Source organism: Pyrgilauda ruficollis, unplaced genomic scaffold (assembly GCF_017590135.1).
Source record: "Pyrgilauda ruficollis isolate IOZ18807 unplaced genomic scaffold, ASM1759013v1 scaffold23, whole genome shotgun sequence".
In the NCBI taxonomy this organism is placed as follows: Eukaryota; Metazoa; Chordata; class Aves; order Passeriformes; family Passeridae; genus Pyrgilauda; species Pyrgilauda ruficollis.
The window spans coordinates 11,287,726-11,315,163 of record NW_024522539.1 but is presented as its reverse complement, the minus strand read 5'-3'; the positions used below and the strand labels follow the sequence as shown (position 1 = coordinate 11,315,163).

Genomic DNA, 27,438 nt, shown 5'->3' with positions numbered 1-27,438 from the left:
GATAATGAATTTAAGAGCATAAAAATAAATCAACCAGATTGAAAAAGCAGAAAAATAATACAATGTATAAATAGAACAGTTACAGTTGTAGCTCATACACATTTTAGTCTCAGTTATTTACATTTCAGATACAGTATTCCTTTGTGGTGCCTTGATTTGAAATCACAGAATAATGAAGAAAGGAGGAAAGAAGTTCCTAATGAAAGCAGAAGGATTTGGAATCTGGCAGTTTGTCCTGCTTCTAAATTTGCAGGATACAAGAATTCCATTGAGATAATGGAATTGGGAAAAGCAGAGTTTCAGCCATCATGTCGGAGATTAATAAAGAGCTCTTGGCTACCACAGCAGGGAGAGTAAAAATTATTGTTTTGCCAACTGTTTGTTTATGTGTTGCTGAAAAGTTAATGATTTCACCTGTTTGCACAGGTAGAATATAAATGTGAAGGATTTCTGGAAAAAAACAGAGATACAGTGCATGAAGTATTGATTGAAATCTTGAAAGAGAGCAAGGTTTGTGACAAACAGTAATGATTAATCTTCTGAATACCTGATTTTACTGGAATTAGTTCAGATCTGATTTTAAAATGTTTCTTCTGATATACATATTTTTAATAGGTTGAATAAATTAATTTAGTCTTAATTTCTATTAATTTATTTAATATTATAAAAGTGTGTATTTTTAACAGCAAATAATATACAAGATGAAAAAACACAGTGTTCCACTTCCTTTATACATGTGCATTTACTTTGCTAGTTATGTTGGGGTTTTCTTTTAATATCTCCCTTCAAGAGCATTTTGTAATCCTTGTAACTGAAAAACTTTTTTTTTCCCTGTAGTCCTTACATGCAGATTTCATAGGTAGTTTATCATTAACAACTGCCTTTGTTTATTCTTCAAAAGAGATTAAGAGAATGCCAGGGCAAGGAAAACATCAGGTGTCTTATGTGTGCCTGCCACTTCCCACCTGCTTGTCCCTTTGAAGTCTATAGCCTTGGGACTTCAGGATTACTCTTAAGAAGCTAACTTCATCTGACCTGAAAATATATTCTTAATTTAAATTGCATATTGTGAAAACACAGCCTTAAGTGCTCTTATTTTTAGCTCTGCTCTGTATTTATGTCCGTATTTGCTTATATTGAAATAGCTTTTGCAGGCTGCTCTCACTGATGTTGAGTTCTGTGTGTGAAATATGTGAGTGCTGCACAATAGACTCAGAATCATTGCAACTCTTTTTTCCAGTTGTTGTTTGTTTGATATCCAGTTCAAAATCCTGCAATACCTGGCCTAAGTATTAAGGGGTTTGCATTTTGTTACAGTAAATGTAATTTTGATTAAAATCATGCTGTAGTTACACAGTGTTTAACTCTGGTTCTTTCACCACACTTTTAGTTTCATCTATGTGCAAATTTTTTTCAAGACAGTCCAGTGTCTGTCTCACCTTTCAGTTCAGCTATAAACATCAAATCTGCCAGACCTGTTCTGAAATCACCCAACAAGCAGCTCCGGACGACTGTGGGCAGTAAGGTACCCCACAAACCTGCTATTCTGTGGTGTTTGTACTTTCTGGGAAATGCTGGGCAGTCTGAGACTGGGTTCTGTCACTGTTCATGGGGAACTGTCCAGTTTTCAGGACAGCAAGAGCCACAGAGCAGTGCTCCAGGTCTGGGTATAATAGGTGTGTTTATTTTATATATAGGAGGCTGTTTGGTACAGCCACAATCTTCAATTTCCTGCATATAAGATCTAAGCCCTATCTCCCAGTGTCCAGCCAAAACCTAACAAATAACTAAAGGACCAAGATTTGACTTTTTACTGAAATGTTTCTTTAGCAAAACTCTTATGTCTGATATTTTCCAGTTCCGGAATTCTTTGTCTTTGCTTATGGTGACACTCAATGCAACCACTCCTCATTATGTGAGATGCATAAAGCCAAATGATGAGAAATTGCCTTTTGAGTAAGTATGTTAGTTGTGCTCAGCTGTGCTTTTCTGTATCACTGTAGTGGTGTGTCAGCAAGCTAAACTCTTATTGTGGAGAAACTTCCCATGCAGAACATGGTTTTCCTTCCCAGACAGCTGAATTTGAAAAAAATATTGTCTTCTTACAAAACTGAATTTTTAAGTGTCATTATTGTTACCTTTAACCTAATAATTTTCGAGTTAGATGCTAGTGCTTGTGTACTTGTCAGAACATTTTTAGGGTAAAGGTTTTCCTCCTTTAGTTTAAGTTGATGAATATTTTGTATAGGTGTGTTGCCCTTATGCAGTATGGATTAACCCCAATTCATATTTAGAGAACAAAAACATCTGCTATTTTCTTTGTGAAATTCCCTTTTGTCTGCAGAAATATTTAAAAGAGCTTCAGAAGTCAGAAAAGGTGTGAACACTGTTGAACATAGCCCCAGATTTTCCCCCAATTTTTATGTAATTTTAATGTTTCAATACAGTCATATGTGGCATATAATTTCCATAATTCCTATGGCCAGATGGATAAGCACTAACCTGTGAGTAGGAGTCAGCTTTGATGCAGCTGTTGGTCTCTTTTGTGGGCAGACCTGAGGAAGCACTCTGGTGTCAGTTATACAACTTCCAGCTGGCAGGCAGTGCACTGACAAATGAAATTAAAGCCTTTATCATATATGAGTAGGAGGGAAGAGGCCAGCTTTGATTCTAAATTCAATCTTTTAAGTATGTTAGCTCATTTTCTTTAGCCAGACAAAATCTTACCATGCAAAATGCGTTACTGATGATATTATATCACTATCACTGCAGTGAGCTCTCATGATTCTGCAGTGAGGGCAGAAATAGCTTGGATAATGTAAAAATATGTCGGAATTGGACTAGAAGAGTGCACAAAGAGCTTCTGAAAGAACACTGTAGGCATCTGCCTGCCACAGGGGTCTCTTGGCTAGTACTGAGTTGACACTGGTGATATGCTCTGTGAGCATATCAGCTCTGGTCCAGAGCAGGAAAGGGCCTTTCTATGCCTTGTATTTGTAATTTTGAACCCAGGTATTAATGAGTAAAACCTGGTTTATTCATAATGAATGGGCTAAAAAATACCTGGAGAGTTTCTTCCTAGTGGGTTGCTGAGGGGGTTTATTTCTGTGTATTTTGTGTTGAGAGTGGAACTATTCTTTACCACTTGCTGCTATGAACTGCCACAGTTAATACTGAAAGGAAATAGGAATTTAAATGAGAGAAATAAAATACAGTCTTCCTTTGGTTTTGAGAAAGAAACAGAAAACCCAGATTTTTAATGCATTTATCTGTTTAATATGTGATATAGAGAAAGACACTATATAAGAAGCGGGGAGCTTTGTGTCCTATGGGCAGAAATACAAATCCAGTTGGTGGAATGATTGTAGTTATTACAGCATGCCAAACCCAGCAGAAATGTAGCAGTATAACACTGCTTTTTTTTAGGTTTGATTCCAAGAGAGTTGCCCAGCAGCTGCGAGCATGTGGTGTTTTGGAGACTATTCGGATTAGTGCACAGAGCTACCCATCCAGGTAGAGATAGCAGTGAGCCCCCCATGCCAAAAAACACCTAGTTGTCTGTTAATGAAATTAATTTGTTAACTTCTAATTTTCCAGATGGACTTACATTGAGTTTTTCAGCCGTTACAGCATTCTTATGACACAGCAGGAACTCTCCATAAATGACAAGAAACAGATTTGCAAGATTGTTTTGCAGAGGCTGATCCAGGTTGGTTTGTCTGCACCAACCAATAGATGTATTACAGCACCTGTTAGTAATAAAAGGTCTCTTTTGCCAAGGGTAGTATCTCTCCTCAGATAGGAAAGGTATTTACATTATTACTGTTTTTCCTGATTCACTGTGGGAATTCACAGGCTTGTGGGTCAGTAACCTTGTGACAGTCAGGATGTGGCTGTAGACAGAGAATTTAACCACTCTGTGCTTGATATTGTCACTTGCAAAATGGAAGAGCTCCTGTATTTATAAACCAGTAAAGAGTAAATGGTATACATCTGTCAAGTACTACAAGCACGAGGGATTTTCTTGGTGGAATGCAGCCTATTGAAGAGCTGCTCAAAAATTTGCTATTTTGCCTGTTGCTTCTGTTTGTTAGGGGAGCCTGTGGTGGTGAGGCTGGTCCTGGTCCAGCCAGCACACCAGGACTGAGCTCAGATTCAGGGATGTGTGACACCAAACACAGGCACACTTGCTGAGTAGCTCACAGGCCAAGGGGAGAGCTGGAACTTAAAAGTAGACTCACCCCATGTTGTTGCTCACACAGCTCACTGGTTCCAGGCTAGAAACGTGCATCAAAAGGTGCTGCTGAGCCCATGGAACCAGACTTGTAGGAGGAGGTGAAGAGGTTGCTTTTAAGGCCTTGATGATAAGTCCAGGGCCTCCCTTTAATTTTAGGTGATGAGTGTACAACTTTTGATGTTGTTCCCTGTGTCTTTCCTGCTAAGTGGGTTCCCCCCCTACATTCTCCTATCTACATAGCAGGCAGAGAGGATATTCTTATTTAGGAAGATGGTGTCTTGAAGCAGACCTTGCCCAAAGTGACAATTTATAAAAGGAAGATAATATCTGGTCAACAAAATTAGACTAGAAACTTAATGTACCTACTGTTTTTCTCTTTTCAGGATCATAACCAATTTCAGTTTGGGAGAACAAAAATTTTTTTCAGAGCGGGACAGGTTGCTTACTTGGAGAAGCTGCGCTCAGACAAGCTGAGGCAGGCGTGCATCCTGCTCCAGACGCGTGTGCGGGGCTGGCTGCAGCGCAGGCGGTTCCTGGCCGTGAGGAGGGCGGCGCTCACCGTGCAGCAGTACTTCCGCGGGCAGCGCACCGTCAGGTATGCTGCCTGGGCACGGGACTGGAAACCCAGGGCACTGGGAATGTTTCTCTGTCTGCTCTGGGCTGCCCTGATCCCCAGGGGTGCACTGACTTTGACCCTGCTTCATGGAGAAGGTTTCCTAGACTTCAAGATAGACTAGAATCCACAGAAGTGTGCAATAGATTATAGAGAGTAGTGTGAGTGTATCACTTGGTGAGAAATTTAGGTTTTGGGATTTTTAGTATGTTGTGGATGGAAGCAAGAGGGAGGGCACAAGGTGTCGTCCTAGGTTTCTTCTTCATGCTTCTTTCTTCTTCATGGGTTTGGGTGGCATTTTGTAATTGGGCAGAAAAGTCCACACTAGGGGCTCTTAGGGATCAGTTATTGAGTTAAAAGGGGAAACAATCTAGGTGTCAGTTCTTAATTGGATAGTTTAGTCTTAAAAGACCTTATAACAAGAGATTGTTAGCCATATTGTGCCTTCTAATGAAAAGCTGCCGAGCTCACAGTGGTGAGACTGTGTTACTGATAAGAAATAATAAACAGCTGAGTCCGAACATGAACTACTGTCTCAAGTGCCTTCAGTCCAAACCCAGAGAAACCAACAACTGGGACCCCCACAGGGGACTGGCTCCTGGGCCTGTCTGAAGGCACACAGGAGCTCCAGCTAGTGCCCCAAGTGTAGTTTTTATGAAAGAGCAATTCAGGTTGTATTTCCATTTCCTCTTGATTGTAATTATGAAATTGAACGTGTTAAAGTTATTCAGCTGGTATGAGAGAAGTATCCCAACAGGTTTCCACTGTTGTCTGCCAGATTCCCAGGAGGTCCGTCTGCCTGTGAGCTCAGTCCTTAGCTGAAAATAGATGGCCCAGTTGGGCTTTCTTCTGAGCTTCAGAGCCAGAGAAGAAATCAGGGATGTACAGATTAGTATGGACAAACTATTCCAAAGAAAGTGCACCAGGCATTCACAAAGCAGAATGAAAGATGGCTCTGTGCAGGCTGGGAGGTTTTCGTAAAGAGACCATCAGAACAAATGCTTGTGGACACATTTAAAAGTTGTGGATATCTCTCTCTCTTTCACTTTGGTTGAAGAACAAGCTCTATTTTTGATAATGGATGCCCGGTTTTGTTATCTTCCTTTCTGTGTGTGTGTGTATGTAATTTGACCAACCAAGGCAATGAGCATGAGAAATCCAATGTGACCTAAGTAAATTTTACTGTCTTTTGAATTAAGGCAAGCTATAACTGCAAGAAATCTGAAGGAGACATGGGCAGCTATAATTATTCAGAAATACTGTCGGGGTTACCTCGTCCGTAGACTTTGCCAGCTCATCCATGTGGCTGCTGTAACAATACAAGCTTACACGAGAGGATTTCTAGCAAGAAAAAAGTATCGCAAGGTACAGCCTATCAAACATCTTATTTCAGTAACTGGAAACAACTCATGCTCTGTAGAAAAATTAACACAATGGCAGTTATTCCCAATACTTTACCTTTTGCTTGTCTGGTTCTTGTATCTTCTGCTCTGTTTTTTTGGTTTTTTTACCAAGATCTCTGTCTGGTTTGTGCTGGATGCAGACCATTTACTTTGGTTACTACAGTGGCTCAAATGTGTCTGCAGTCTGGATATCTCAATATTTTGATATTTCCATGAGTTGCATTGTCCTCACCAGTGTGTGTAGGCTCACAGACTGTTATAATTGATGTGGATTGAGCTAATTACAGAGGGATGCTAATACTTTGTTTTAAAGATGCGGGAAGAGCAGAAGGCTGTGGTTCTCCAGAAATATGCCCGTGCATGGCTGGCCAGGCGCAGGTTCCAGAACATTCGGCGCTTTGTGTTGAATATCCAGCTTTCCTACAGAGTTCAGCAGCTGCAGAGAAAGATAGAAGAACAGGTGAGGGGAAGCAGTCAGCTTCTGATTTGTACTAAGTTTTTTATCCTATGTGCTCTAGTCAAAGATGTTGGACCGAGAAGACAGGAGAATATGTAAGGGTTAGGTCCTTTATAATAAACTACTAGGCTTTCTACACCCAGGGTAGAAATAATCACCTAGGATTTCCTTGTATTTTTGGGTTAATTATGCAAATCAGAAGAGCCTGCAATTACCTTTTTGGGCTTTTTACTGTTTCTTAAGTCTATCCAGTCTCTGGTGTTAGGATGAAGGATGAGATATTCCTCTGGTGCAACATGTTTTTTAACTTTAGGGAATTCAAAATTATGTTTATTTTGCAGCTTATTTTTGAGAGCCATTCCAGCCAAATTGTATTTAAAATGGTAGTTTTAATCTAGTTGATGGAAACAGTCCTGGGTTGAAATAATCATGAACTGTATGGGATGGAGAGCAGAAGTAGGTCAGGTACTCCCTTTAGAATTCCATGGAACAGTTTCAGTGCATTTTTCTGTTTCCTTTTATTCTGTCCTGCTCATTGTAGAGTAGAGAAAATCATGGTTTGCTGGAACGATTGACCAATCTGGCTTCAGCTCATGTGAACGATGTGGATACAATTCAGAAACTTGAATCAGAAGTCGAAAAATTAACTGCTCAGAAGAGAACATATGAAGAGAAAGGGAAAAAATATAAAGAGGACAGTGAGCAGGTAAATTATAATTGCCATCTGTGTGCTTTTATTCTTAAATAATGTTTTCAGTTACTGGATTGATCAAATGCATGATTTGAGAGTTTCTAAGTAACTATACTCTTTTGGGGGGAGGCAGCAGGGAAGGAAGAGATTCTGTTTGTGCTTCTTTAAATGTAAGATCTTCTGTGACCTATTTCTTCCTCCTTTGTAATTTGTATATTTTGCTTAATTTTGCCTGTACAGAAAATCTTAAAACTTGAGAATCAGAATAAAGAATTACAAGAACAGAAGGAGACCTTAGAAATAAAACTCCAAGAAAAAACTGAGGAAATGAAAGGTACAATAACTAAAGGGAGTATCAAAGGAGTTATATTGGGGTTTACCAGCAAAAGTAAATTACTTTTGTTCTAATAAAAGCAATATAAATGCTGAAATTCTAGTGTATTGGAAGTTGGTCCTTCTCTTGCTTAGAATGTGTAGCACAAGTGTACAAATTCTTTTTATTGTTAAATTAAATTTGTTCTTTCAGTAGCAGAAGCTCTCCTCCTGTTACATGTCCTTTTTCATACACGTGTTCTTTCAATGTGTAGCCTCATCCTTGCTTCCTTTAATACACTACTTTTAGGAATCTAATTTCAAAGGACACAGGCAGCACATGAGATCAAGTATACTTTAGATGAATAATTGCACAATTTGGTGCTTCAGAATCTTTTTGTTCCTATAGCACTACTTGTAAAATGTACTGTGATAATTTTTGGCACTTGAGAGAGTAGTTTCAGAATATGTTAACGATTACTTATTAAAACTTCTCATTGTGGTCATGCTTTTTTTTAAGAAATTGACACATTGCATTAAGGTCTTTGAAATATTAAAATATTTTTTGACAGAGAAAATGGATGACCTCACACAGCAACTCTTCAATGATGTACAAAAGGAAGAAAACCAGCGAATGTATGTAATCTGATATTTATTTCTTTGAAACAGCATTCATTTTTTATCTTTCTTTCTCCTTCTGCAAATGTATTATGCTGGCATCACTTATGAATCTGTCCATCTTATTGGGCATTAGTGCTGGTACTGAAGTGCTTCATGCAGAGTTTAGGAAAAGCACATTCTTGTTTGGGGGTGAGTCATATGCAGTTCTTGGTTTTGCAATTTCTTGTCTTTTCTTGTGTCTCTGACAATTGAAGGGCAACTCTGATGGTAATGGTTTCTTTGGAGATGTCCTCAGAATTTGGTCAGGAGTGGAATAGCAGCTGATAGCCACAGCAGTCAGAGCTCCTGAGAAGTGAATATGAAAGGACAGGATGGAAGGATTCAGTGTGAGGGAAATGCAGTGTTTGTAAAGGACATTTGGTTAAAAATGTAAAGGAAAGAACTTTTTTTTTTCCCCCCCTTAGGTATTTAATTTACAGTACAAATCCTGTTATTAATCAGCAAATGGCTGCTGCTTTCACCATGCTTTTCTGGGATTAAGTGTTTATTTCCCAATAACTTTTCCAGTCCAAGACAGAGAACCTCCAGTACTAGAGAAGTGCTGTTCTCTGAAGTGTGAAGAGAGCAATCAGTCACTGCTCCTGAGGGCTGTGGTGCCCCAGCTCAGTCTAATTTCAGCTGCCAATACCTTCAGACTATATTAAGAGGAGTTCTTTTCCTAGTTTTTCTGGTTTGCTCATTACCTATGTGATGCTGGAAGCCAATCCAGCAGAAATATTCTGTAAACTGTAAGAAACTGTAAAGGAAAACTAAATATGCGAAAACTGTAAGAAAATATAGGGATGTTCTCTTCCCATTATCATCCATTATGTGGGTGGGTTCTGAGGATGTAGGATAGCATTTTCGAGTAATTATGGTTCATTTAAGTGTTCTTCAAGGAAGCATGTCCTTCAGATTAAAACTAAAACAAAGCCCACTTTTTCACTTAGAATGTAGGTGAATAAAATTACCTTTTCATTGTGTTCTTTAGGATACTTGAGAAAAATTTTCAAAACCAGAAGCAGGACTATGAAAAGGAGATTGAATTGCTCAAGGGAGAAATTAAGATTCTGAAAGAAGAAAAAACTCAGCTACAGCAACAAATTCAGCAAGAAATTATCATTCAGGATGGCTTGAAAATGGAAGTAGGACAGCTTACAAAACAAGCACAGGTAAAACACGACTCATTTCATTTTGGAGTCTTTGCTACAGAAAGCAAGTGGAGAATGTGCATGTTTTGTTTATAGATTATCTTCACTAATTTTTTATTTCCAGTCCATTTTTAGAAGAAGCTGTAGGTAATAAACTGTATTTGATGCATCACTATATTTCATTGTTTTCATGTAGTAGACAATACAAGTTAGTGCTTGCAGTAATAAGTGCATGTTTTCAAGAATAATTGTTTTAATATTTATAAATTTAAATATATTGATCTGTTTTCCTTCCTTTTTCCTGAGAAAGTATTAGTTTCTCAGTGGATTTTCCATACATGTAGTTTATAAATTGAACCTTAAATTAGTGTAAAGTCACATTTTGTTCTCTGAGTCAATTCCATGGCACAAACATATTTTTTTCAGTACCTCACATTACTGTTCTGCTCTGATGCCTGAGAACCAGATGCTTTAAACACAACACATTTTTCACCATATTACCTTGTTCTTAATTATAATTATGATTTAACTGATACTCAGCTCTTGTCATCCACTCCTTGTGTCAGTATATGATTTCTGTTTGATTCAGAAAATACCCGAGTTGCAAAAGGAAATTGAACTTCTTCAGACACAGAAATTGGATGTTGAAAAGCAGGCCCACTCACAGAAGAGAGAATTGAGGGGTAAGCTACATACCAGGCAGTGCAGAGAATTCCTAAGTGCAGTGTGAGCCAGGCCAGTTTAAACTGATCTCTTCAATGTCAGCAATGACAGAACTCCAGTTCTCTTTCCCATCCCGTGGTGGTTTTAATTGCATTCATCCATATATATATACAGTGTACAAAGTAGTCACTGAACACTGAGATCTGGGGTACCCCTTTGAGGAAACTCTGATTTCAGACATTTCTCCTTTGTGTTTAGAAATAAATACTAATGATTTAAACTTCACCTAAAATTTAACTCACTTAGAGTTTAACAAGTGACCCAAAAATGTGTAAACAATACATTATCTAGTTTTCATTCATCCTGTCCTTTGTCCTCGATCCAATAATGTCAAATATGCTTAAATAACTTGCTGAGTTGGGTTCTCTTTGGAAAAATGTACTTACCAAGCACTACTATTGGGAACTTTGTTTAATGATAATAATGACAAAGAGCAAACCTTTATTTGCAGCATTTAATGTGGTAACCTAGCACAAGATGATAAATCATCTGTACAACTCTAGGAGTTGCCCAGATTCAGACCAGGAAGATGTAACTTTGCATTGAAAAAAGGAAAAAAGCATTTTGCAGGAAAAAAGCAGTATTGGTGGTGCATCAACCTAATGCTCCTACATGTCCCAAAGTAGAACCAAGTCCCTCATGGTATTCCTCTGGTAAATCAGATATATTTACTGAGTACCAGGGAAGAATCTTGTTAGATTTAGGAAGAGGATGGTTTGATCTTTATAATGAAACATGCAGAGAAAATAATTAATTTTATAAACTTTGTGGATTTTTTTCCAGAAAAGATGTCAGAAGTTACAAAGCAGCTTCTCGAAAGTTATGATTTTGAAGATGTAAGAAGCAGGTAATTTTCTTCTGAGGCATCTTCAGAAAAGCTTAAGGAATGCATTATGGTCATCTGCACACTAATGGTTCTGCCTTGCATTCTAGACTCTCTACAGAGGATCTGGAGCACCTAAATGAGGATGGAGAACTGTGGTTTGCTTACGAGGGCTTGAAAAAAGCCACAAGGTTAGTTCAGTTCTTCAGTGTTTCCATAACTCCAAGCTGTGACCTAGAAGATAAATCAAAAGATCAGTGGGTAACAAATTTTACAGTGCAGTGCTGAACTTCTGTTAAGGCAGTGAACAAACACTACATTATGTGATGAGCTGAGCAGTTTAAAATCAGTTGAATAAACTTCTGCCAAGCCAGTAAGATAAGTGTGTATGTGTCAGTCAGGAAAATGTGTTTCCTCTGAGATATCATGCATAACTTTCAACTCCTTTAATGCACAGGTGATGTAATGGAATATCTCTGTGTTAATCGCAGTACTTTGTTTTCACTTTGTATTAAATTTGACCCATTTAATCAAGGTCATTCTACATCTGCCATGTTCCTTCTCTTTTTTGTTTTAACAGAGTATTGGAAAGCCATTTCCAGTCTCAGAAAGAAATATATGAGAAGGAGATTGAAGGTTTGAACTTTAAAGTTGAACATCTTAATCAAGATATTAATCATCTACAAAAATTATTCCGAGAGGAAAATGACATAAATGATGGCATTCGGCTTGAAGTTAGCAGGCTAACTTCAGAAAATCTGGTAAGGTCCAGGTGTAGAAGTACAACCCAGATGTGTTTGTGGCTCTCAAAATATTGTGGGCATGTCTTTGAAATCTCAAGGCTCAAACAAGTGGGGCCGTGTAAGGCGGCACATCCCTGAGGCTCGTTCCCTGCCTGCTGGGGTAGTGTGTAAGGAGACACCCAAATTTACTGTCTGAGTGTCCAGCCTGCTGGGGCAGCCTCACAGAGACTTTTTGCCTTTTCATTTGCCTGAACCTGATTTGAGATTTTTCTCAGAAGCCTCCTCAGAGTTCTGAGGCTTTCCCCACCAGAGGGCAGCTACACATTCCAAAACCAGCTACAGGTACGGCTGCAGAGCCTGACAACTGGTGCTGTACAAAACTGTCTGACACAAGGAACTTGTGTTGTTCCAGAAGATAGCACATGCCATATCATTTTTCTGAAAAATGATTGAAGAAATGTTTTCAAAACAGAGTTACAAAAATTGAAAATGAAAGGAAAAGTTATTTATGATATTGTTTTTGTAACTGTTTTATACAATGTTGAGGGGTTTTTTTTACTGTTAATTGGACTAGGGAAATTAAAGCCGTAGTGTAATTTCCTTTAAACTAGAACAAAACAATGGTAATAGTGGGAAAGTCCAACAATTTTATTAGCTCAATATTAGTTTTTAAGAGTGCCAGCAGAAGGTGCCTCCAGAAAAGTTACACAAGTCAGGCAACAGGCAGCAGAACCTACCCAGAGCCTCTCTCTGGTTTTGACTATTGGCAGTCCAGGGTCATGGGGTGACTTAGGAATTACTGCAGGGATTTGAAAAGAAGGAACGTGCTGAAATACACAAATCTCCTTTTTCTCTAAAAGGTAATCCCAGATCTTAAGCAGCAAGTTGCTGAACTTGAAAATCAAAAATTAGATCTTGAAAACCGTCTTCAAGAGCAGACAATAAAGTTGAAAGGTAATGCTCCCACTATGGTCCTCAGTCTTTCAGTTGTTTGAGGTGAACTTGATGAATTCCCTGGAACTGAACTTCTAAAAGCTGAACTAATCTTCCATGAGGGCTTAATTGCCTTATTACTTACTTTCTTATTAGTAAAATGGAAGAAATGCAATGAAAAATATGTGTTACATCTCTTCTGAAAAAATAAGATACTTGCAAATGTGTGCTTTTTTTACCTTTTTGAGGTCATTCAGTTCTGTGGTTTGGAAGTCTCCAAATGTATTCCATAGGGCTCTGCTAAGAATGTGTGAAATAGAGTATGTCCTTTGGAAACAGTAAAAAGGAAAGATCATTTGGAACTTAAGGCATACTCTATGAGGTAGACTTAAGAGAATGCTTAAGAACATTAAAACTCAAGAGTGGGAGACAGAGAGAAAGGTTCTTCTCAATTTAGGAAAGCATACTCTGCTTTTGGAGTGTCTGTAACTGCAGTGTCTTCCTAGGCAACTGATTTAAAATTTATGAGTAGTTTTACTGCCAACTGCAAGAAGTTAGTAGTATCACAATTCTTCATCCCATATAATTTTCTGTGTGGTATGGAGTAGTCACATATTTCTCTGTTACATTAGCTGGCAGGTCATTCAATTTCATTAGATGAAACAAAATTATGAATGTATAAAAGATTTACTGAATACTAGTACTGAACAGTAAATACCTTTGATTTTGTTGTTTCTGTTCTGTTTTGGATTTTGCTACCATTTATTATTGAAAAAAATGGAAGAGATGTCAAATCGGCTGCATTATGAGCTGGAACGGGATAGGACACAAAGACGGTAATTTTTAAATTTTTTTTAAAATAAGAAATGTAGTTACTGTAAGCTGTAGTAACTGAGTCACTTAAACTCTTAAAAGTATTACATTCCACTTAAGATTTGCCTTAGAGTGCTTTGTACAGTTAATAACTAATGGACAAGTATGATCTGACTGTGCTTTCACAAAAGAGACAAGATTTCTTACCTATTTTTAGTACTACTGAGGCCCAGAATGAAGTGGACATAAAAGAAAAAGAGAGTCTGAAGGACACAATCCAAGGAATTGAGGGGCTGAGCAATGGTTTGATGCAAGATGAAGTCCAGGATGAACTACAAAGCAAGATAAAGCAAGTGACAACTCGACTTGCTGTGGAAAACAGGGTGAGGAAATGAAATTGTCATTAAGAAATTGTACCTGAAATGCAGGATAAAAAGAATGAAATTATGATTTTGTGGTATGGATAGGATGTTTCTTCAATTAATTGAGGGAGAAAAAACCATGAGGGTGTTTCTTCCAGCAAATATAAACATTTTTTGATTGTGTTTACTCTGAACTCGCTGACTTTTATTATTACAGGATCTTGAAGAAAAGCTAGACATGAAAGACAGAATAATAAAAAAATTAGAAGATCAGATCAAAACTCTGACCAAGACCATTGAAAAATGTAAGATATTATTATGTGATTTATTTTGTTTAGTAGCTTTGAATGCTCAGTGTCTGAAGAAAAAACATACTTTTAAGTAGATGGAGTTTGGGGTGGAGTTAGAAATCTAATACCTCAGAAAATATGCTAGGGGAATTATCAACACAAATTACATCAAAGTCCTTTCCTGTTTTGTTTGTTTTTTTCCCCAGATAAATCATAGGCACATCTTTATCTAGATGATAAAGATGCAGGCACAGGGACAAAGTCCTGTCAACAGCAGTTTATGCACACCCTCACACAAACTCTTTGAGCCAACAGTGTTAGTTCTGCATCTGACAAGGAACCCCTCCCATGAGCTTTCAAGTGGCAGATGATTCCTGATGTGAAGTTAGTCTGTACAAAGCTCTTACAGACAAAGTAATTCTTTTCTACAGGAGATGCTCTCAAAAACATGGCAAAGTTGTCTAACATAGAGGTATAACTTTGCTGTTTAGTGTTTCTTATTACTGCAAGTAATCCCACCGAATCCAGTGAAGCTATTCATGAATAATATAAATGTTGCTTAACTCATAATGCTTGGAGCCATAAGATAAGAACATTAGTGTGTACTTTCTTTATTACAGAGAAAACTGCTTTTCTCCAATAGTTTGTTCTAACATGACCATTAGCTTAACCATTAACCTGGAAGTAACAATGCTTTTGTGTTTGACAGCTGAAGCCCTTGTGCCCACTGTGCCCAAAGAGTACATTGGAATGATGGAGTACAAAAAAGAGGATGAAGAAAGGATCATTCAGAATCTTATCCTCGGTATTTTAGTAAAACTTGGAATTTTATAAGTCATCAACAATATTCCGAACACCATAACAAAAACTACATGGCACCATATTTCACTGACATTCAAAGTTGCCTTATTCCCTGTTCTATAACCACCAGTACAACTCGTACTGCTCTCTTTCCAGTACCAGATATTTCAAATACAGAAGTGCTTTATCTGTGTAAAAATAATTTCTCTGTCTCTACATAGTGCTGACTCCATTATCTTTCTTACTATTTACCCACCTCTAAAGCTATAAATCCCAAGAGCACACCAGGGACTTCAATTTACTTTCTTCCTGGTCATCTACTAAGTCTGTAAGTCACTGTGCTTATATCCATGTGTGATGGTTACTCCCCTGTCTGTCCTTGCCATGTCTTCCCTTCACTGAAAGGAGCTGTACTTCATGTTTCTCCTGTAGAACGATTTTGTCCTTCATGTGAGCTACTTTACAGTATCAGTCTTGATGCCAAACCAACTTTTCTCATTAGCTTACAATTAATAGTGAATTTGACAAATTTTCCATGTACATTTGTACCATTATTGAATTAGCAACACCTGCCTTTTCTTCTCACCTCCTTCTCACTTTTGAATGTTAATATTTTTCTGAACAAAGGTGTGGCCCAAAGCAATGCTGGAGTTTGGTGGGGCATCCAATGTGTAGTTAAATGTAATTTGCTTTTTGAAGTTGTCCTGCCTGGTCATAGCCCATGCTGGACCTTAGAATTTGCTACAATACTCTCCTACACCTCAGGAAAATATCATTAATACTCATATGTGAGCAATACTGTTACAGAAGTTGTCAGAAACAAGAGATTTACCAGTAAATCAGTTATCAAGTGACTGGTCACTGCAGAAAGGAACAGCATGGTGCTTGTCTTTTTTGGAATGATACACTGAAAATTGGATTTTTACATAATAAACCAGATGATTCTCCTCTATGCAGATTTGAAGCCACGCGGAGTTGTAGTTAATATGATACCTGGCCTTCCAGCTCACATCCTGTTCATGTGTGTGAGGTATGCAGACTACCTGAACGATGCTGACATGCTGAAGTCTTTCATGAATGTAACCATTGATGGCATCAAACAGGTTGTTAAGGTATGAGCCATGTTTCATTGTACTGTACTGTGCTTTTTAATTTTTATTAAAACAAGGTTTATGAGATGCATGCATGGTACCTGGGGAATGCCAACACTTCCACTTGCTGATGTTCCTAGAAGGGAATGATAATCATTAGTGACACTCTTTTGAGGTTTGTAGCAGCATCCCTGTAAAGTCTCCAGGTAAGGTTCTGCTCTGCTGAACACAAAATCCACAGAATGCATTAACATAAATTATTTTATCTGAAGATGTTGACAAAATCATTTAATGTATTTTACAATGAGTAGCTATTTAGGTGAAGTGCACCTGTGCTTTAAGTCAGAGGGACAGAAATGAAGGCTGGTATGTCTGGCAGCAAACTGGTAGTGGACTCTGAGGAGGTTTTTGCACTGCTTGGCTGCTGATGTAATTCAACATGTCATCTGTACTGCAGCACTAGAACCCAAACGATTAAAATCAAATTGCTAGCCAGTGTACAAAATTAAATTATAAACAAAAATTGCTGTGCTGTATGCATAACAAATTCAGCTCTGTGAATGGATTTATAATGGAATGAAACACCAGACACAGGGAGGAAGCACAGTTAGGAATGGACTGTGGTTTATGCAGTTGAACATGTTGTACAGAGAATGCCTGTAAGTTTGTGCACAAACAAATTTATAGCACAGTTTATCCATTAGAGAAGCTTGTGTTTACTCAGCTAATAAAAACAAAAGAGATGGATAGTTAGAACTAGGTGTTTTTATGTAGTTCAGTTTCATTTGTGAATGCAGGTGTTGTTCACACTTCTTTGCAGGAAGCCCTCCAGCACACTACAGATCCACAGGAATTGTAAAACTGTTTGTTCAGGTTTGTTATTTAGCCTGTATATTAAGAATATTTAAGCAATATTTACCAAACAATAAAGGGATCTTTGCCATGTATTAGTCTGAAAACAGAGCAGGATTTGTTCAGCACCGTTCAGATGCTCTGTGCTCCCTCTGCTATAGATAGACTCTGTTCTACCTATGCTGTAATGGTCTTAAGTTTAATTATTGAATTAACTTCCAGAGACAATACCATAGTAAGACTGCTTTACTTACCATTTTCAGGAACATTCAGAAGACTTTGAGATGTTGTCCTTTTGGCTTTCCAACACATATTATTTTCTTAACTGTTTGAAGCAGTACAGTGGAGAAGAGGTAGGATTGATTTAATAAAATAATTCTATTACTTTGGACAGATTTTAATTGAAATTTAAAGTAGTATTAATTAATAACTATTCACCAGCTTACCAGTGTTCCTTACAGATATTTATATATTTACTTTGCTCTGCAGTGGTGTTATGTGTCTTATACATATAATAAGACAGTATGGAAAATTAATGGATTAAGGGAAATGAAGGAAACATCAAACTGCTAAAGTAGATTAAAGCCATGACATGGAAACTGCTACTTAATTTGAATCTTTACACATGAGTTTAATTTGAGCTGGACTTCAGCTATCCAGCCATGTGTATATATAAATCAGCTTTACTATTTTATAATTAGGGACATTCAAATACTTACTGCTACTAAAATAGAAGAAAACCTCTGGAAAGAAGCACAACAACAAACTGTTCAGGTTTTTCCCCTATTTCACTTGCTTGCTTAAGCTAAATCTCATCCTGAGATTCAAGTTTCTTTTCGTTCTTTTCAGTTGGAAACTCTGACTGTGTTTTTAAGAGGTTTTACAGTCTTGGGTGGCCTGAGCTGGGCTGGGAGACGCTCCCTCTCGTGGCCGCAGCGGGGTCACACAGAACCTGTTAAACTTCATAATCAACACTCTGTAACTGGGGTTGCAGCAGCAGGGAAAGCTCTGAATCCAGAATTTGCTTTTAATCTGCGTTCTGATGAATATTAAACACCTCACACAGGTTAGGATTCGGAGTAGACTTTTGAAGTCAGAACTTCGCTAATGAAAAGTCCAAAAATAATATCCCTTCCCAACAATATGATGTAAATATTTTTGTTTGCCATCGTAGTTGAAACAATTACATTTTGGCTTTTTTTACAATTGGCTTTTTTTTAAATGTTTTTGTGCGGGGTTTTTTTTGGTGGGGGGAGTGGGTAGGGCAATGAGAGGAGAGCAGGGAGGGTTTGCTTTCTGTTTAAGAGATCTAGGAGTTGTTCCAAAGTTCATTGACATCTATGCATGTCTTTCCTTTGGCTTCAGGAGCAGAGCAAATGTCAGCATAAACTGGAAAATTATGTACAGGAAGCACCCATTGAAATTAGCTTTGACTCATTCTGTGTTCAGCCAGAGATGGAATGAGTAACTCCAACACATTGCAGTAACAATTTATAATTGCCACATTATGTGATTTCTAATTATATTTACAACTCACTTGTAGGAATTCATGAAGTGTAACACTCCACGTCAGAATAAGAACTGTTTGAAGCATTTTGATCTCTCAGAATACAGACAAATTCTCAGTGATTTGGCCATTCAAATATATCACCAATTCATTATTGTAATGGAGAACAACATTCAGCACATGATTGGTAAGACAACAGCAATCCAAGAGCACCTAAATGTAGCTTGTGAAGCTTATGAAGCTCATACAAGGAGGCAGAGGGTGGGACAGACTCCTTTCTCCTGAGGTTTATACATAGGTGTTCCTGCATATGTGTTTCTACACATACAAATTTCACTGAATCGTATATTCCCAGATTTTTTCCTCAAAACTTCCTAGTCTTGGATAATGCTGTGAATCTGAGCAACATCATACAAAAATAAAAGGCTTTTTAAAAAATATGTGCTCCAGAAGCCTTTGTTAGTATCTTTATTTTTCTTGTATCAATTAACTTCTAAAATATCCTGAAAGTAGGTTTTGTTCAATAATTAATGTAACTGAAAGGAGACTTGGGAATTTTGATTTTATGTTATTTTCTGTTGTATTTCAGTACCAGGCATGCTGGAATATGAAAGTCTTCAAGGAATTTCTGGCTTGAAACCTACGGGGTTCCGTAAACGTTCTTCCAGTATAGATGACACGGATACCTACACTATGACCTCCATCTTGCAGCAGCTCAGCTATTTTTATAGCACTATGTGTCAGAATGGCTTGGACTCTGAGCTCCTAAAGCAGGCAGTGAAGCAGCTTTTCTTTCTCATTGGAGCTGTCACCCTCAATAGTCTCTTCCTCCGCAAGGACATGTGCTCCTGTAGAAAAGGAATGCAGATAAGGTAAAGCCAGTAAAGTTTCAACAAGCCTGAGAACGAATTTTTAACACTTGTGTGTAATGTCCTTTACCTCTAAGTCACTGGGTATTCTGTGACCATTCTGCTGGAAGTAGCCAGGTTTTTTTACTTCTTTTGGAAAAGCAAATCTTTGTATTTTGGGCTGAGCTTTCTCAACATGACAGCTATAAATTGTTCTTTCCATGGAAACACTAGTGGAGGAAAAGGCAGAGAAAATTACAGTCTGAAGCTTAAAGTCAGGCATGGTTAGGATTCTTTCCATGCTAGCTCATCCGTGATGTGACCAACAGTATTTTTAATTCTTTCTTACCATAGTGAACAGGTGCAGTGTCCCAGGGCTGGCAGGGATACAAAAGCTGACTTGCATGTTTCGTGCTCTGTGATGAGACAGGCACTGGGACAGAGCCTTGGAGGGTGTACATTGAACATCATCTCTCCTGTTGCAAGCATCAAGGAAACATGCTCCCAACTGTTTTGCAGAAGAAACAGTGCATTTGTTTTCCATGAGTCAGTCTGCAGGCTCAGGAGAAGGAAAATCAGTAAAATCTTGGCCCATCTAGGAACATTATTAGAAGAAAGCTGATCATCAGTTATAAGCTTGGCCCTGCTTTGTAACAGCAAAGATTGTTCTAATTTCCTGTACATGCTCAGTTGCGAATAAATATTTTAATGCCATACAGTGCAGTAGACAATGCCAATATATGTTAGTAATTTTCTGGAAACAACAGCTAAACTAATAATTTACTTTCTATTAGCCAAGCATTAAAAAATAGGCAATGAAGAAAAGAAAAAGAATTGAAATATAACAAGGATTTAATTTATAGTTCAATTAGCTATTAATTGCTTGGTTTTTATGACCTGCAGGTATTGTTTTTAACTTAAAATATATTCATTTGAACACAACATTAGAAGACTCTTTCTTCCTTAGCAATCTTCAAAGTAACCTGCTCGTCAAGGGGAACCTGACATTTCTGTTCTTTATTCATGGTTTAACCCAGATGTAATATCAGCTACTTGGAGGAATGGCTTAAGGACAAGAATCTTCAAAGCAGCAACGCCAAAGAAACTTTGGAGCCCCTGTCTCAAGCAGCCTGGCTCCTTCAGGTTAAAAAGATCACAGATGATGATGCCAAGGAAATATGTGAACACTGCACATCTCTTTCTACTGTGCAGGTAATGAACCATCTGTTTTCTTCTGGCAGCACTGATTGCAGAATCCTAGCTATCTAAAACAATTTGTTGCAAAAAGCCATTGGACTTTCATTTCATCAAAGTAGCATTCTTCAGCATTCCACATCATCGCTTGTTAAATTGAAATTTTAACTCCTTATTCCTGATTGTTTTGAGCATTTTAACTGCTCCCCTGGTGAAAGCCCTTGTGCTTTGTTGTATCCCACATTTTTGTTCCACAATGTATTTTTTTTAGTATGTCACAGGGTTCTTTTTTATTGTTTCCCTTAATCAATTCAGCTTTTTCTACATCTCCTTGATCTGCTGACATCTCTGGAAATGAGTCATAGCAATCATCATATATGTAACAACTCAGTAGGTGACAAGTGAAAATTCTCTCTTTACTGTAAAATGTTTTACAGAAACTTTAATTAAATATCAGTAAGAATGTCATAATAATGCTTTCCTCTTTTTGTCTTCTCCCTTTTTACGACACACTAAAATAGTCTTTTGTAATTTGAGCAGATAGTTAAGATCCTGAACTCATACACTCCAATAGATGACTTTGAGAAAAGAGTGACTCCATCGTTTGTTCGGAAGGTCCAGGTGAGAGCTGCAACTGCTCTTTCTGTATTCAGTTTACAGGGTACATAATACACATGAGTTTTGATGCTTTACAGTTGTACTTGACCTTTACATCACATTATTACTAAGTAGTGTCTTCTAGACACTTGAAAGTGATGCAAGCAAATCTGCTGAAATCATGAAAAAGCAAGATTTGCCATGGGCAGAAAGCAATGTACTGGCTTTGCTTTGATTCTTAATTCATTGTTTTCACACTCTTTCTGTTCTGATTTCAGGCTATGCTAAACAACCGTGAGGATGTTCCACAGCTGATGCTTGATACCAAGCATCTCTTTCAAGTGACGTTTCCTTTCACCCCCTCTCCACATGCTTTGGAACTGATACAAGTCCCCAGCAGCTTCAAACTTGGCTTTCTCACAAGGGTTTAATAAAACCAGTGAATTGGTATTTCCTCAGAGACTCTATAAAGACAGCAGACTTTCATGGTTCATTTCACCAGCTGCTGGAAAGTATGGCAGCGTGCAGTGAATGAAGCTGTTAAAAACTTGTTTGTTGGTCAAGACTTGAAGAGTAGGAGTAATTTTATCTTGTTATTTCCTTCTCCCTTTTCTTACTCTTCTTCCTTCATTTCAGTCCTACAAGAATAACTTTCTATCATCACCTGGACACAAAGCTTACCATACAGTTTTTAGTCCACAGCTGACAAGAAAAGCATTTATCTGGCAAGTTTGCATTGCTGCCCTGTCAGCAGCAGTCAGAGGGGAAGACTGGCATGTGATTGATGTTACTGCTTTACAATTTTCTTTGCCTTCACTTCCTGTAATGAGAGGGGTTTTTTTCTTCCCAAGGCAATTTTGTTCTTTGCCTTGATATATCTGAGACTGGTTTTCACCTTTCTGTGAAGAGGGGAACTAAGATCAATCTAAGAGAATGGCTGTTACAAACCCACAATGTCTTCTGTAGGCAGGCTGGCTCAGCTCTCTGCAGCTCAGGCATTCTGTACAGCTCCTTGGCCAGAGCAGGCACTCAAGTGCTCTTCTTGGAGACAGGTTTCAGTTTTGTTCTCTACAGTGCCAAGTTTGGACTCAATATTGGTTATTGTAATAGAAAAGTTAGATATAAAATTCATGCTGTGATCCAGGTTTGAAGTACAAGCTTTGTCTGAAAGGCAGGAGTCATCTCCTGGTTTGTTTCCATCTGCAGTGCAATGTATTTCAGAATACACACTGAGTATGCACACATCACCTTTCTGCCATTCTCATTTTGCTGGTTTCTCTCCTGCAGTCCAGAGACTGAATAGGAGCAGATGCAGCAACTGTGGCCTGGTGTTAATGATAAATCAAGCTTAATTCCTTACATTTCACCTTTACTTCTGTAATTTCAGTTGCAGAATCTTTAAATGCAGAAATGGTCTCCTTTCTGCTTTGTTCAGCCTTCTCCCTTTGGTCAGGGAGTAAAACATAACTTTATTTAGTTCTGGACCCTGTCGGAACAGCAGGGGAAATAGCATTCACCTCACCACAAGGGTGACTGTCCTCAAATAGATAACTAATGCTGGGTTTCTAGCTACTCTGTTTGCCATAGTTATTAAAATCAAGTACTAAAGCTCTGAAATAGCTAAAGGATTATAATGAATTGAGTTAATTTAAGGAACAATTTCTTTGATTTTTTTTTTTTTTACTATTACTACAGTGTTAGTACTTGTTTAATTTCACAGACAACCTTTAAGTATAAAGAGGGAATCATTCTTGCTATTTAGTGTTCCTGGTGCTTACTATGTACAGTGTCATATTCCTCATGATATCCACAGAGATATAGTCAAAATATATGAAGGAAACATTTTGTGGTTTATTCAATAACAATAAAAGCTGTACAAAAGATCACACATGTAGGTAGACTGTTTTAACATATTAAATAAAGTAGTTTTAAATCAATCTGTAGTTCTTTGTGTGATGAAATAGTTATGTTTTCAGTATGGAATAATTTGAAAGAAGTTACTTGGAACTATGTGAACATTTGTGAGTGTTGTCAGTCTTGTACTGCACCAGAAACATTTATTTAATTTAGTTGCTTTGCTGTAACATTGTGTCTCTTCCTGTCAGCATTGTGTGCTGTCCTTGGCTCCTCATGAATTTCTGGAAATAGTTTAATGGAAGCAACTTTTGTTGCTGCAAATTGTGCACAGCCTTTTTTTTTTGCAGCTCCTGGAGCTGTGTGTCTGTTACCTGGCTGACGTGAGGAAAATCACAGCCCACTCTTGCATCCACATCACAGAGAGGTGTCAAGGTGCGTGTGCTGTTGTGACAAAAATTGTTGATCAAGGAAAACTGTTCTGACAATTTGATGCTTCGTTACTTTGAGAGCTTTGTGTGGAGTGTGCTATTAATGCTGTGTATGCAAACAACAAGGTATATTTTTAAAACAAAGTTTAAAATTATCCAGCTTACTGTATGCTCTCAGAACTTATCTTGCTTTTGCTGATATTAATGCCTTCAGCCAGAACTGAAGTGCAAAACTATTTTTGTTCTCTGTTATTCTTCTGATTATGAGAAGCAGTTTTAGTGGAGGGACATTAGTGAGGTTAACTTTCCTAGAATGATGCTAAAGGAGAAAGGTATTTCATTCAAATGGGGAAGTGTTGAATGGTGATCCTTACTGCAGTGGGGAGGCGCTGAAATGGCTTATGGAGAGATGTGCAAGATGCTTTTGGCATTTTTGGATGTGTTTAGACTTGTGACTCCTGCAGTGTATGGGAATAGAGCTCAGGAGCACAGGTGGTCCCTTTCAGTCCTGTGCTCCCATAATACTCCAATAAAAAAATGATTAGGACTGGTTACTTTTACCCAAGTCTCTACTGGGCTGAGGTTCAGTTCTGAGGTTCAGTTCTGTCTTTTTCCCCTCAGATCCCCTTGACTACCAAATGTGAACTCTAGTGGCATTAATTCAGTGCCTTCCATAGAGTCTTAATAATAGATGTGACCTTCAGCACTTCTGAAATTTTTCAGACATGTTTTCATAAATATCCCAAAATTTTTTCAAAGAGTGCAAGAAAAGCAGCAATTTTTAATCCTATTGACTTTAAATTTACTGTCTTAGAACAGGAGAATTGTAGAAGTATAACAAAGGAAGAACCAGGATAGACACTACTCAATTTGTTACACTTGTAAATTTTTAAAGAATATGAGATAATGTTGGCAGTGCTCTTTGTCAGAATACCAAGCTGATAGTTGGAAAAATCAGTGGTCAGTCACCTCCCCAGTATATTTTAGCTTTGATATTTGTTAACAAGCAAATACTTATTTATAAACAAACCATCAAAAAAGCTGCTGTATGGAACAGGTAGGTAAGGTCTGGCTTGCCTAATAGTTTCTGTTCTTTATTCTGTGTTCTAAAAGAGGGCAGTTAAAATAAAGTCATTATCAGTAATCCCCAGTATGTAACTGATCTGAGGTGATGCAACTGGAGAGGCTGAGCTTTAAATACCTTTAAGTAGAATTAATAGTAGGTTGTCTTTCTACGTTAGCAGCTGCACAGGGCTTACTTAGTCATCTTGAGAATCTCCAGGTTCTTGCTCTCTGAAAAGGTGGGTATTTTTTTTTTTTTTTTCATTTTACAACAAGATTCATTGTACAGAATTTCTCTATAATAACACATTTCTTAATGAGTCACCATCTTTAAATTTATAATGTGACTTTAAAAACCTAGTAAGATTAAAAATTCAGGCTACAATGCTAGAACTTGTAAGGGTTTTAGACCTTTTTGCTTTAAATATCTTTTGTAAAATTGTCATAGTTGTAGATTTGTATACTATGTCAGGAGTAATACTGCTTTTTAATTATTCAGAACTTTTGGTGGCTTCTCTTGTAGTAGAGTTTTGTAATGTGTCATAATCTCATCTGAAGTGAAATACTGATAGCAGGTATGATTCCTCCTGTACATTACTCCAGCCAATTCTCATATTTTATCAAGATTAATTCTCATATTTTATCAAAGATTAATTCTGCCCAGAGTATTTATTCCAAACCCATTAGATCCTTTTCAAAAGTGTCTGGAGCTACTGATGACATTTTATTCAAATAAGATCAGTGATTCCTCAGGGAACCACTAATTCTGAGAACCTTGGAATAACAGGTTCTTCAGTTGTCAATGTCCAGTTTTAAGGACCTAGGAGAGCTGAGCACAGGCACTGCAGGCGTTTTAGAGCACTGAGCAATACCTGCACAGAGAAGCTCCCTGGAAAAGGTGGCAGCTTGTGGTCTCAGGTTCACATTTGCAAAAAAACTACATTAAAAGCTTCAGGCCATATTTGCTGCTTTCATCAAGTGGAATATAAACCTCCTTGACTATTGACTGAAATCCCCGTGCAAATTTTAAATTATTACACTGCAGTTCCTTCCAGGACAGATTTGTTCTTCCCACATGTTTTGGGATGAAGTCATGCATCCCCTGGAGACAACACTAAAACTTTTATTTACTTAAAAGCGGGCAGGATTTCTGCGTTTATTGTCTTACTTTTCAAATAGTCCACTGAAATACATAAGAATAAACAACAGGGTGGAGACAAGTACACAGAGTAAAGTTTGGTTTGATTTTTATATAATGTCCAGCCAGACAAATTCTAAAATGTCATAGGTCATTGAATTTCTTTTGTTCCATTTAAATCTCTCTTGTGATAACTACTTCTGATTGTTTACCACAAATACATTTTTTATGTACAAGTCTAAATATTGTTAAAAACTTCCATTTTTAGAAGAGGTGAAAGGTCTTGTTTTCCCTATGAAAAATGTACAGACAAAAATGACACTGCAATATTATTCTTGTTTGTCTGACTCTCAAGTAGTTTTTAATACTCTGTTGGTGATAGTGCTTTGATCTTAGAGATGCCTGGCTTGAGAACGAAAGTGGATTTGTAATGACCCAGCTGTCAGTGTGTTTGAAGCATCAATTTCTGCTCAAACAGCATATTGGTCATAATATTTTGTAGCTGCTGCTGACCAAATCCTAGGTCATATTTTCAACTTTTAAAATAGTGCATAATAATGACTATTTTATAATACAATGGAAAAACAAAATTTATTGATCAGTGCAGGTTTCTCAGAAGTCCAGCTGTTGCTGTGGATTTCAGGTTGTTGTCTGCTGGCAATGCCTGAGTACAAATTAAAAACACTTTCCCACGTGTAGTGAACCCATATGCACAGCACATATTATAATGGTGTGTTTAAATATGTTTTGCTATATGTTTTTCTTCATAAAAAAGACTCTGCAGAGCACATGACTGTCTTGTATATAGTGACAGTCCATCCAGCTCGAGGGATTAGTCACAGAGAGAGATTATCCAGCCTACAGATGTCTATATGCAGCCTAGGCTCCTTAGCTGGCACAGCAGTGGTGGGAAGCTCTGTGCTGGACTTTGTGCATGCTTTCCTCCTTCTTCTCTTTCAGCTCTCGTGGCCCACCAAGATGGACCAGACCTTTTTAGCAATTGTGTTTGGTCCCTGCGACAAGTGCGGCAAGGAGAAGCCCCTGCGGCCTGTTTCTGTCAGATCAGAGCAGCGCAGCTACTGCTCGCTCTGTGTGGAGATGGTACGTCACCGAGCTCACAGCCGCGCAACGGGGAGCGCAGCGGGGCTCTCTGAACTGGATCTTTCTGGGCAGCAAATCAGCTCTGCTAGGCTCACAGACTGCTGTGGGAGGGACAGGGGGTAGGACGGCCGGCACAGATGGAGATGAGAGATCTCTGAAGGCAGGTCTTGGAACTCGCGGTTTATTGCAGAGGGCCTGGGTGCAGGGGCCCTGCTGGGAGCTGCCAGCCACAGCTCAGAGCAGGCCCGAGAAAGAGAGAGGTAAAGAGGGTGGTAAAGAGAAAGAAGGTAAGAGCGTGGTAAAGAGGATGAGAGCGAGCACGGAAGAGTAAAAGAGAGCGGAGTTCCCGTTACAATACCATAAATCTTCTGTGCTGAGCATCCTAATTCTCACTAGCCAATCTGGTACAAGATACACATCCTATAGCATTTACATACAGCCTATAAGAATCATGACATTACCATAATGTGTTGCACTTCAGACCCTAAAACCTACTCTTTGGTTCTGCCAAGCTAGTAGGTCTGCTCTGACCCTTGGAAGTGTCTGCAAGCAGAGGGTATTGTTCCATCAAAAGGGGATTACCTTCAGCTGGCCATACCATTGTTCTCCAGTTGTTCAGTAACTAAGGTATCTGAAAGCTTGCTTTCATTTCAATCTCGCTTATAGTTTCCATATTCTCAAAATCTTTTACCAGGCAATCATATTTATAAGGCTTTCCTGTTTCATCTTCCCCAACATACTGCCCAGACAG

The 27,438-nt window shown here is 38.1% G+C and overlaps 2 protein-coding genes across 4 annotated transcripts in view; both read left to right on the top strand.

The window, feature by feature from the left end:
• MYO5C (myosin VC) overlaps positions 1 to 22,942 on the top strand; it is a 33,957-nt gene extending 11,015 nt beyond the window's left edge. Inside the window, exons 14-41 of the mRNA XM_041468980.1 lie at positions 427 to 510; positions 1,391 to 1,525; positions 1,859 to 1,956; positions 3,427 to 3,513; positions 3,598 to 3,709; positions 4,621 to 4,832; positions 6,050 to 6,215; positions 6,567 to 6,713; positions 7,252 to 7,416; positions 7,642 to 7,735; positions 8,286 to 8,349; positions 9,365 to 9,545; positions 10,114 to 10,207; positions 11,031 to 11,094; positions 11,181 to 11,261; positions 11,651 to 11,831; positions 12,674 to 12,768; positions 13,520 to 13,582; positions 13,777 to 13,942; positions 14,139 to 14,241; positions 14,927 to 15,016; positions 15,970 to 16,124; positions 17,219 to 17,308; positions 18,499 to 18,649; positions 19,052 to 19,334; positions 20,348 to 20,522; positions 21,045 to 21,125; positions 21,380 to 22,942. Of these exons, the coding sequence (XP_041324914.1) occupies positions 427 to 510; positions 1,391 to 1,525; positions 1,859 to 1,956; positions 3,427 to 3,513; positions 3,598 to 3,709; positions 4,621 to 4,832; positions 6,050 to 6,215; positions 6,567 to 6,713; positions 7,252 to 7,416; positions 7,642 to 7,735; positions 8,286 to 8,349; positions 9,365 to 9,545; positions 10,114 to 10,207; positions 11,031 to 11,094; positions 11,181 to 11,261; positions 11,651 to 11,831; positions 12,674 to 12,768; positions 13,520 to 13,582; positions 13,777 to 13,942; positions 14,139 to 14,241; positions 14,927 to 15,016; positions 15,970 to 16,124; positions 17,219 to 17,308; positions 18,499 to 18,649; positions 19,052 to 19,334; positions 20,348 to 20,522; positions 21,045 to 21,125; positions 21,380 to 21,532 (3,570 nt within the window). The 3' untranslated portion in view covers positions 21,533 to 22,942. The remainder of the gene's footprint in view (positions 1 to 426; positions 511 to 1,390; positions 1,526 to 1,858; positions 1,957 to 3,426; positions 3,514 to 3,597; positions 3,710 to 4,620; positions 4,833 to 6,049; positions 6,216 to 6,566; positions 6,714 to 7,251; positions 7,417 to 7,641; positions 7,736 to 8,285; positions 8,350 to 9,364; positions 9,546 to 10,113; positions 10,208 to 11,030; positions 11,095 to 11,180; positions 11,262 to 11,650; positions 11,832 to 12,673; positions 12,769 to 13,519; positions 13,583 to 13,776; positions 13,943 to 14,138; positions 14,242 to 14,926; positions 15,017 to 15,969; positions 16,125 to 17,218; positions 17,309 to 18,498; positions 18,650 to 19,051; positions 19,335 to 20,347; positions 20,523 to 21,044; positions 21,126 to 21,379) is intronic.
• A 371-nt stretch (positions 22,943 to 23,313) lies between these two features.
• GNB5 (G protein subunit beta 5) overlaps positions 23,314 to 27,438 on the top strand; it is a 29,390-nt gene continuing 25,265 nt past the window's right edge. For 2 of the 3 annotated variants that reach the window (XR_005955288.1, XM_041469198.1), the window contains exons 1-2: positions 24,673 to 24,687; positions 26,547 to 26,687. Coding sequence is in view for 1 of the 3 variants with exons in the window: in XM_041469198.1 (XP_041325132.1) it covers positions 26,565 to 26,687 (123 nt within the window). In the remaining 2 variants the exon portion in view is untranslated. Of the gene's footprint in view, positions 23,391 to 24,672; positions 24,688 to 26,546; positions 26,688 to 27,438 lie in introns of those variants that run through there. The other variant, XR_005955289.1, reaches the window with a different exon arrangement.